The sequence below is a fragment of the Scardinius erythrophthalmus genome (genome assembly GCF_964197995.2).
Source record: "Scardinius erythrophthalmus genome assembly, chromosome: 11".
NCBI classification, from domain to species: Eukaryota; Metazoa; Chordata; class Actinopteri; order Cypriniformes; family Leuciscidae; genus Scardinius; species Scardinius erythrophthalmus.
Window position 1 is genome coordinate 26075483 of NC_138231.1, and position 11376 is coordinate 26086858.

The window sequence follows — 11376 nt, forward strand, 5'->3', positions numbered from 1 at the left end:
ATGTAGCCCAAGCATAAACCATGTGGGGCCCACATATACGTGTTGGCTGGGAAGAAGAACCTGTCAAAGTCTAGAACTCTTGATTCGTTTGATTCCATAATATCCCAATGGAAAAACTGCTAAGCAAGTGCATATTGATTATCTGGAAGGCAGGCTACACGAATAAACAAGTTATACAAAGGGGAGAAATGGATCGCTGGGGAGATGGTGCTCGATGCAGCGTCAAATGGGAGGAGCTAGAGCTCTAGCTCACTGTTGCTGGATCTAGTGCGAGTTCAACCGTGATGGAAGAACAAGTTTGTTTTGATGCGCAATATGCTGGCATACATCATATTGTATTTTTCTCTAATATTTGTCGTGATTATGATTAAATATTTATCGTTTCTGTGACAAACGCGTATACACCTAATAAGAACATTGCTCACACTGTGTGTGCGTGTGTGTGTGTGTTTCTAAAAACGGTTGAAACTTTTTATCTATGTATTATTTTATCTTTAAAACGGTTTCGTTGTTTTCCTCACTTTTAAAGCTGCTTTGGACAAAAGCGTCTGCTATTATTATGTAAATTACTAGACTTAAAAGGCAATGTGAAAGCTTAGATAGTGCACCCCTATTTATTTTTTGTCCACCGCATTTACGTGTGTGTTATTTGTGAATTAATCTAAATCATCTGATTAATTTATGAAATAAAAAAATAATAAGACTATACCTAATCTGCCCTATTTGTAGAAGTAAAAGCATACTCCAACAGGCCAGTTGTAATTATTATTATTTTTTTTTTGTTATATTGTAAATTTAAACTGGGTAGACTCAACCTTCATGTGGTAGGCTATGCATTAAGCTATTTTAATGAAATGGAAACAAGCAGTTTTAAAACCAGCCATGTGACCCCCGCCCCCACACAGAGGAAAAACAAGATAACAAATGTGCTCTGAGATTAGTGAGGCATCCACTCCAACCACATTTGGGAGAAGATATATGTGATTTAATAGTCACATACTCTCCCACAAGAGTTGAGTTGGATTTATTATCCTAAATTAGCAACATGTTAATCTAACAAAATAAATCTATAAAATTTTATAAGATAAAAAAAATAACATACCTATATCCAAAGAATACAACACTTTTTTCCACACAACATTTTAATGGTAAAATAAGATAAAGTAATCCATTTTATGAATATATTTCAAGAACACCAAAAGCAGTAAATCACGCACATTCCAAATTAAATGTGGGTGCTGGATCCAATATAAGAGGCCCGAAACGTCACACAATAAATTTATAAATGGGAGCTCTCCGGTGTGCGGATCTTTACTTTGGTTGACGTATATTTCAAGAACACACATACACTGTAAAAAGTTTAACTATTATTTACTCAATTTTATTGGTGAAACATTTTTACACTCAAAAAAATTGAGTAAATTTTAAAGCTGTGAAATCAATGAAATATACTGTATGAATTGAGTAAATGCAAGTAAAAAAAAAAAAGTAAATCTGAGTAACTCCATCTGGTACATTAACACATAAAATTGAGTAGAAATAATTTAACATTTAAACATTAAAAAAACAATATTTATGAGTAATATTAACTGTTTTTATTAATGAGTAATATTAACTTTTTTATTTTCTCTAAACCTTTGTAAAATAGTACTCCAGACAACCACCAGTATACATTACATTGGCCTTTATTTTCAATGCGTACAGCAATACAGCACATTTTAGACTGTTTTTAACATGTATACAATATTGCCTGCATTTAAACTTATTTAACAAGTAAAAATGAAATATTTAAACATTCAGGTAGCATAATTCAAGTGTAATCAACCAGTCTGTTATCCAATATCCACCGAATCTGCGCTGGTCCTCATGCCGGAGACAGACTCGCCTCTGCGGGTGAACTTTGAACTTCATACCGCCGTCCTGCGTTTTTACTGACAGTCACTGAGGCACAGCCGAAAGATACTGCGAGCGACTGACATAACCTGCCAATAAACAAAAAGTGATAGTTCTGAGGACATTTTATCATCCAAATGATAATAATTATATTCATTATCATTAGGAATGAAAGTCGTGTGTTTATGCAAAGCGTTTCAATCACGCAAAAAGACAGGCGCGGCTCTCGTCTCGTTTAGGTGTCGAATTACGCCTCTGTAATACGTTGTTTTGCATTAAATATGATTTAAAGCACAGTAATGATTCTAAAGATAAAATAAAACATACACCAACCTGAATTTCACAGTGAAAATGCACCAAATCTGCGACGCTGAGAAGAGAACTGTTGTTCTGGAGACTGGAGAGTTCAAACAGCCACGCTCACTCCAACCGTCGAGTTGTCGTCACGTCAGAGGGTGGGGGAGGGGGGCATTGTTTTAATTGAGTAAACTTACTCAATTTTAAGAGCGTGTTAAATATATTAATAATATTGTTTTGAATTAAGTATTTTTTTGTTTCTTGAAACAGATCAGTTTAATTAAACATTCTCAAATATTTTGATAGAAATTTCACAAATATATTAAGTATATTATAAAGAAATAATTGGTTAGTCAAATACTAAATTATTTTATTGAAAAAAACTTAAATATATCTGTAAATTTTAGATAAAATAAATTGTTGGATTTTTACTCAATTATTTTGGTATGTTTAACTCAAACAATCAAGTAAACGATATTCAGAGATTTTATTAAGTTAATAAAGTTAAAAATTTCTGTAATATTTACTAAGCCACAAAATTATTTTTTACAGTGTAACATTGTAATATTTTACTGTTAACGGGGCAAACTGTTCCACAACCGAGGCCCAACCACAGAAAATGCTTGATCCCAGTCAGAAATGTGGGACTAATAACATAGGTTCTTATCACATGATCTCAAGATTCACAAGTGAGGGTTGTGTAAACAAGACACACAGATTTTTCTTCTGTCTCGAACTTCCTGCAAGAAAACTTCCATGTCCTCTATTCTCTGAAAAATGAATAGGAAGGGAGCCCAAATTTCTTCTTCGTATGCTTCCCCATCATAACGCATGGAGTTTACAAAAAAGTCCCGCATTGTGATAGCTACCAAGGCATCATCCATCTTCATCCTTATCTTTGGCAGATCAATCTTCCCAGTAAAGTGGTGATGGCTCTCTTCCACCCACTCACAGACCAGCTGGATGTTTCTCATCACTGCGGAGTCCTGTGTACAATATAATAATTCCAATAATAATATAATTAATTAAGTGCTGCTCATAAATATATAAATAAACAAATCACGCAATACATAAACATTCCCTATACATACATATATATCTGGTGTTGGGGTGATCTCCATGACATCTGACTCGGGTGGAGTGACTTCCATGTCATCTGGTGGTATTTGTTCCAGGGTGACAGTTTGTGGGACTTGACTGTGGGAAGTGACAAACATTAGAATGTTTTTAGGCATGCACTACAATTTTTTTTTTGGGGGGTATGGAGGTTTTAATCAAAAGTATATATCATTATCATTATCATTATCATACCTTGTCAGAGGAAATGTCTGTATTAACTGATAGCACCACCACTTCCTGATTTCAGGTATGTCAGACTGGTAAAAGATTACAATTGAAAATAGTTATATTTTTTGTAATAGTTGTTGATGTATTCTCACAGTAATTTTTTTGCTTTATAAATAACCATAAATTGATGCAAACTCACCGCAGCAAAATCAAATGGCTTTGAGAGCATAACATAGAGTGCATTCTAAAAAACAAAAACAAAACTATATTAACAAATGTTGTGCTTAGCACTCTGTGTACAATTCTGTTACACAGCTGCACAGCAATTATAAGACCACTAACCATCAGCATGAATATCCCACAATCAATTCCTCCTAGCTGAAGAGGGGCACCCTGTTAACTATAGACAATATACAATTAGACCATACATTATATACAGTATATAGCTTTCACATCACATTATTTATTTATTTTTTATTTTCTTTATGTTTGCTTAATGTTAAAAACATGCACTTGGTTTACTCAATTCACCCTCAGTGGGTTATTTGTGACAACTGTGTAGGCTACTGAATTCTTTCTTAATACTCCACTACAGATATTAAAAGTTTACAAGCAAAGAAGTTAAAAAGCTGCACCTCCACATCTGTCAGTACAGACATGTTCCAATGGCCGGGAGAAATGTGATTTGCCAGTTTTCTAAAGTAATACAGCAATAAAAAATGTTATTTATTCATGGGCAGTCACATGTAAATAAAGACATCATTTATCATATTGCAATGAAACAAGCTGGTATAAGATCACAGACATCCATTTGTGTTATGAACTCCAAACACATGCATGTTATTAGTATTTATGCAGAACAGTAGAAATAGAAATGTGCTAAACCTGAAAATCTGAATGTAACTCCCAAGTCCAAAGTCTACGGGGTTCATGGAGTCAAAAAAGAAAATCTCCTTTGACTTTGGCTTGAGGATCTGTAAAAGAACATGACATTAGAAATTACAGTAATCACAGAAAAAAAAAAATTCTTGACAAAAAAAAAAGTTTAATTCTATATTATATTCTATAATATATTTTAAAATAGCTTTGGCCTGAATAACTATCATTAAATTATATTACTCTTTACAAAGGTAAAAAGTAATTTTCTCTCATTAGTGTGACTTAACGACAACATCTTGTTTTTATACAAAGTATGTTGATGTGTAGCAGACATGACCTCAAAATAACTTTTAAAGTTTTGATAATAGGCTACCGACAAACCTAAACCCTGCAACATAAAATGTCCGCTTAGTTTGTGACTTTTATCCTGAAATTCAGGATTTCAGCTGAAATTTTCGATGGCCAAAAATGTTTGCGCATCCTTGAAAATTGGACAAATCGAGAATCCATAATGTGCACTTAATTATGGGTATAACAACCAAAAAGTACAAGTACATTATGCATGCCAAGCTAACATATGGAAAAAATTAACATACACATATAATCCAGTGCCCTGACTCCCATGAAGGAAGTAAAATCAAATCCTTGGTTGCAGCATCATCCTGTAAGATGAGAATCATGGAGAATCAAGGTGAATCAGTTATGATTCATTTCCTGCATTTGCTTAATAACATATAGCAAATCATTAAAATGTGTGTGCCACATATTTTAAAGGATACTAACAGATAAAGCTGGTAATAAAAATGAAGTTAATTCAGCCAGCGCTCATACCTCTGTTTACATCCTGTTTTCGGTGGAAGGCCATAGTAATCGATTGTCAAGTTCACGCGTATGGAATGATATTCCGGACATTATTCAAAAGGAATTGCAAATTGTATTTGCAATTGCGTTTTCAAATTGTGGACGCATAAAATGTGACATAATCCAAACGCAAATGCAAATCGCGCATTACCGTTTGCATTTTCGTTTAAGCGAACGCACAGTGACTGCCAAATTTAAAATGGAAATGCAAAGTCCGTTTGCAACTGTGTTTCCCATATCTAACGAGTCTTGACCCTGTCATATTTAAATAGCAATTTCAATTACCACGTCTGCTTTTTCACTTTCTCAGCGTCGCGTATGTAGCCAGCCAAAACTCAAATGAAATCGCAATTCCCTTAGTATTTCCATTTCCGATGCCTTACACGGAAACAGGAAGGGTCAGGAAATAATCAGCGTCAAGGGTGGGATTATGCTATGGGGCGTGTTCGTGTTGGGACGTGACGTCACTCACAGTCGACGGTTAAGAGGTGATACTCTGAACAGACAGACACCGATTTATTTTAAACAATGGAGGTAGTTGGTGAAATTGTGGAGGACCTTATGATGCTCGCGCAGCAAGTTGATGACAGTACATCCTCTACAGATGTAGGTAATGTAACAAAAGTCACAAAATTCCATGACACTGAGATAATCTTTATGTCTTAATCTCTATCTTTAATCTTGGTTTTGGTTTAGTTTAAAATGAATATTTCTTAAACTCTCATGTTGTCTTTGGGTTCTGTTTGGATCTCATTTGATATTTCCCCCCCATTCAAAAAAACATATCTCCCTTATCTCAGTGTCATGGAATTTTGTGACTTTTGTTACATTATTTGTCTAAACACACAAAAAAACCTGGGTTTGATTTAATTGGTCTGAAAGTAGCCTATGTATAATTTTGTTTTTGTCCATTTCACAGCTGAGATTAATTTAAAATGATTAAATCCCACATAAATCTAAACAAATAGACTACACCATAAATGTAAAGTGGAACAAACATTCTCTCTCTCTCTCTCACACACACACACACACACACACACACACACACACACACACACACACACACACACACACACACACCAGCCGCGGCGCTACATTTTAGGTCCGGGCCCATCCATTTCTACTATGGTTTTGTACGTTTCTTCATTCGGATCTATTTGCGATCCATTCAATTCTAAACAACGCAGTTTACATGCTTTGTCCTTGTTACATTATTCATTAAGTGATAATAATAATTAGTGATAATAATAATTAGTGACATAATTATCAGTGAACTTGATAAATGTTGCAGATATGTTTTACTATGCATGCAAGCAAATGCCTTTCAACTTATGCGTGCAAAATTCAGAATAAAATGAATGTGCAGCAATTTGTACAAATAGAGAGTCTGTATACTATACATGTTGTAGCCATTAAATAAGCTCATTTAGTTTCATATTTGTTAAAATATTATAATGTTTTTTTTTCATCTATGTTGATTATGAAAAGTGAACCGCACGAGTAAGATAGGATGCGCAATATATCGAGAGATGTGGGTCAGACATGATTTTGACCACTTTTTGTTTTGTAGAAAGCCTTTTTAAGTGAATTTCGTTTTGTATAAATTGTATCTTAATTTTAATATTTTTTTATCAACCAATAATTTTTTTATTGCCTGGATTTAATAAATTAAAAAGGAAATATAGCAGACAATAAAATCATTGAGGGGCCCGCGCGGTCATTGCATTGCTCGTGAACAGGAGCGCATCTCTTCTCATCCTAACTTAACGAAACTCAATGTATGCCTCACAGACATGAAATATATCTTAAGAAAGCCCAAAATGTATTTTTAACAATTTAAAACGAAGGCTACTCTCTGATTATGTAATCCATGATGTGCATTTCTCTCTATAGGCGCGTTCACTATATGGAGATGACGATCGTCAACTTCATCTTTACAGCTGTTGTTGCTGTTAATAAACTAAAAAAATAATAGGCCTATAATTTTATTAAACAATAAATTCAATTAAACTGTAATTGTCTTAAAAAAGCAGCAAAAAAAAAATCCGTTTTTTTTTTAAACCTATGCTAACTACGCATTAAATTCAGGTATAGTTAGTCGCTGTCCTTGGTGCCGCAGAAAAGCACTGAAACGGAGATGAAGGGGAACCCGTTTTTGTTTTTGGCTTATTTTAACTGGCCCATCCAGTTTTCTGGAGGCTCACCTACAATCAAAATCCTGCGCCGCTAGTGACACACACACACACACACACACACACACACACACACAGGTTTAACTGCAACAGACAGCATTTTTATTGAATTTCGCAAATTGAGAACACTTATTTGAAGGGGTGAGACCTAGCACCGACACTCATCTCTTGTGGTATGTCCAGTAAAGGACGTCCAGGTTCTTTAGTTGTCCTGTCCTTCACAACAAGCCTATTATTAGCTACTTCACTGAGGTTGGCGAAGACAACATTACTGATGTTGCTGTTGGTCAAGGCCACGAAAACATTTAACTTATCCAAAATGAAATGGCTTCTGAGTAAGAGGACATCTGTAGAGGATGTACTGTCATCAACTTGCTGCGCGAGCATCATAAGTTCCTCCACAATTTCACCAACTACCTCCATTGTTTAAAATAAATCGGCGTCTGTCTGTTCAGGGCATCACCTCTTAACCGTCGACTTTGAGTGACGTCACGTCCCAACACGAACACGCCCCATAGCATAATCCTATGGAAGGCCAAAAGGGCCAAAACGTGTGAAACTGTCGTGTAAACACGTAATTACGTGTTAACACGCAAATTACGCGTAAACACGCAATTTACGTGTTAACACGTCATTACGTGTTAACGCGTAAATAACGTGTTAACACGTAAATTGCGTGTTAACACGTAAATTATTAGACAGCACCACCTACTGGTTTGGTGCTCTTGCTCAAACACACAGAACCTAATTAGATTAAGGTTGTAAAAAGCCGTTTTTAATGTGAAAATACATGTTGAACAATGTATTTTCAGAATATAGGATACAACTACATATAATAATTATTTTAAATGGGCCTATTTAGACAGTTAAGTTAACTATAACTAATCAAGCCCTGAAAGGCATGACCATTTTCACAATCACAATAGAAATTGTGTAAGGATAATTACACATTTCTCCAAACAGTATTTTCATGTACACTTATACCATATTTCTAAAGCATCTTTTTATAATTTAACCTCTATGCATTTGTTAGAGAGCCCCTTCTGATAACACCATTAAGCCTTATGAATCTGAGATATATATATATATATATATTGTATATACATACATATATATTGTATATACATACGTATATATATAACAAATAACAAAGTTATTTATATTACAACACACACACTACACTTTACGCATTGTATTACATTACACACACAAACACATATATTACAAAGTTATTTATATTACAACACGCACACTACACTTTACAAATTATACTACATTACACACACCACACACGTGATTTGCGTGCTGGCACATTGGAAACCATGGAACTTTACTGGCTGGTATGGCTATCTTGCACAAGCACAAATAACAAACAAATCCTGTAAATTTGCGCAACTGCATAATCAAGGTCAGTGAGAGAGATTGTTTCTGCTTCTGTATCAAGTCTTCATGTCAGGTCCAGCCGGAGGACTTTGTCCACATCACAGACAATAGGCCTAATCTCTGCAGGCAAAGGGAAAATCCAGATCCAGCCTTGACAACATTCTCCACACCTCCGAGAGAGAGAGAGAGAGAGAGAGAGAGAGAGAGAGAGAGAGAGAGAGAGAGAGAGAGAGAGCCCGCCCGGCGCGCGCACTCTCACCCTCACCGCACTGTCGACCACCACAGAAGACCAATTTATTATTATTTTTCTATAGTAAAACTGTTAGCCTATATTCGTAAGGGTCTGTCTGTCATCTATCTATCTTTACTTATTTATTATTCAGTTTATAATGACGTTTATAATAACTGCATCCAATTTCTAAATTTTGTCATTTGATTAGTTGTGCCAGTTGTGCTCATATTTTTATTTTAAGGACTTAAATTATTTTTTTACATAATTGATATCGATTATTTAATTATATGCTACCAAATGTCATCTCTGAGGAAAAAAAAGAGAGAAATGGGTTAGGCTACGGACATTCACTTAGCCAACTCTTAATAGACATGGGGGGATAATTCGAAGTCGAAGATAAATAATTCATAACTCTGAAACAACATCAAATCGTATTGATTCCAAATGCAACGGTATTTTGATTGCATAATGGCAGACTGTCGCGCTAATCGCGAAGCAACTCATGACAAACTTAAATAAAGTAAAAAAATAACTATTTTCAACGTATACAACCCACCGTAATATGTTTAACAGTGTTTATTAAAACCGAAAGTAGCTATGTTTTGTGCTGTTTGTTTTCACGTCTCTGTATTTACTATACGATGCGCATCACGGGCGTGCACCAAACTGAAGATGCCAGGTGACGTAGGCTCAACGTATCCATTAGGTAAGAGCTCGTTCACAATCTCATGAATAAATACAATACAACGAAGGTGTGCATCATCACATTAATAGTCATGAGAATGATTACAAACAGTTACGACAGGCAGTGTCAACGTGACACAACACCTTTATTTTATTTGAATTATTCATGATAGAGTGACGCAAGCACAACGCTGAGCATACCTCATCAGCCATCATAAGCCAACGACACTGACGGAAGGGTATAACTTGCAGGAAACTGAATAGATAGATCACGAGTGTAATCTCCAAATCTATCCAAACATTGGCGAGAATATAGCATAATCTCTTGTTCTGTGTAGTAATATTACAGTTTATTTTAATAATTGTTGGTCTTATATTCACAGATTTCACATTTGAATATCCATTGTAAAATGTCATTTTATGGCAGGAATTCTGTCTCATTTCAATTATTAATAATTCAAGCCACTCTCGTCTTAGATTATTATTATGACATACGCATGTGTGTATAATATAAATAATATAAATAAGGGGGGGGGGTGTGATGTAGTATAATTTGTAAAGTGTAGTGTGCGTGTTGTAATATAAATAACTTTGTAAAATATATGTGTTTGTGTGTGTAATGTAATATAATGTGCAAAGTGTAGTGTGTGTGTTGTAATATAAATAACTTTGTTATATATATATATATATATATATATATATATATATATATATATATATATTAACTTCGAAAAACACAGCAAAACAATGCACTATCTCAGATTCATAAGGCTTAATGGTGTTATCAGAAGGGGCTCTCTAACAAATGCATAGAGGTTAAATTATAAAAAGATGCTTTAGAAATATGGTATAAGTGTACATGAAAATACTGTTTGGAGAAATGTGTAATTATCCTTACACAATTTCTATTGTGATTGTGAAAATGGTCATGCCTTTCAGGGCTTGATTAGTTATAGTTAACTTAACTGTCTAAATAGGCCCATTTAAAATAATTATGTATCCTATATTCTGAAAATGCATTGTTCAACATGTATTTTCACATTAAAAACGGCTTTTTACAACCTTAATCTAATTAGGTTCTGTGTGTTTGAGCAAGAGCACCAAACCAGTAGGTGGTGCTGTCTAATAATTTACGTGTTAACACGCAAATTACGCGTAAACACGTCATTTACGCGTTAACACGTAATGACGTGTTAACACGTAAATTGCGTGTTTACGCGTAATTTGCGTGTTAACACGTAATTACGTGTTTACACGACAATTTCACACGTTTTGGCCCTTTTGGCCTTCCATATAATCCCACCCTTGACGCTGATTGACAGGTTTCCGTGTAAGGCATCGGAAATGGAAATACTAAGGGAATTGCGATTTCATTTGAGTTTTGGCTGGCTACATACGCGACGCTGAGAAAGTGAAAAAGCAGACGTGGTAATTGAAATTGCTATTTAAATATGACAGGGTCAAGACTCGTAAGATATGGGAAACACAGTTGCAAACGGACTTTGCATTTCCATTTTAAATTTGGCAGTCACTGTGCGTTCGCTTAAACGAAAAGGCAAACGGTAATGCGCGATTTGCATTTGCGCTTGGATTATGTCACATTTTATGCGTGCACAATTTGAAAACGCAATTGCAAATACAATTTGCAATTCCTTTTGAAAAATGTCC

At 34.8% G+C, this 11376-nt stretch overlaps 1 protein-coding gene across 1 annotated transcript; it reads right to left on the reverse strand.

Moving 5' to 3' along the window:
* Positions 1-2716: 2716 nt before the first annotated feature.
* On the reverse strand, positions 2717-4451 carry LOC308698379 (uncharacterized protein). Its single transcript, XM_081378393.1, has 7 exons — positions 4363-4451; positions 4113-4173; positions 3820-3877; positions 3677-3721; positions 3502-3566; positions 3282-3387; positions 2717-3176 (listed from the first exon to the last, which is right to left on the reverse strand). The coding sequence occupies exons 3-7, from the start codon at positions 3826-3828 to the stop codon at positions 2874-2876; spliced, it is 528 nt and encodes a 175-aa protein (XP_081234519.1). The 5' UTR covers positions 3829-3877; positions 4113-4173; positions 4363-4451; the 3' UTR covers positions 2717-2873.
* Between the last annotated feature and the right edge of the window lie 6925 nt (positions 4452-11376).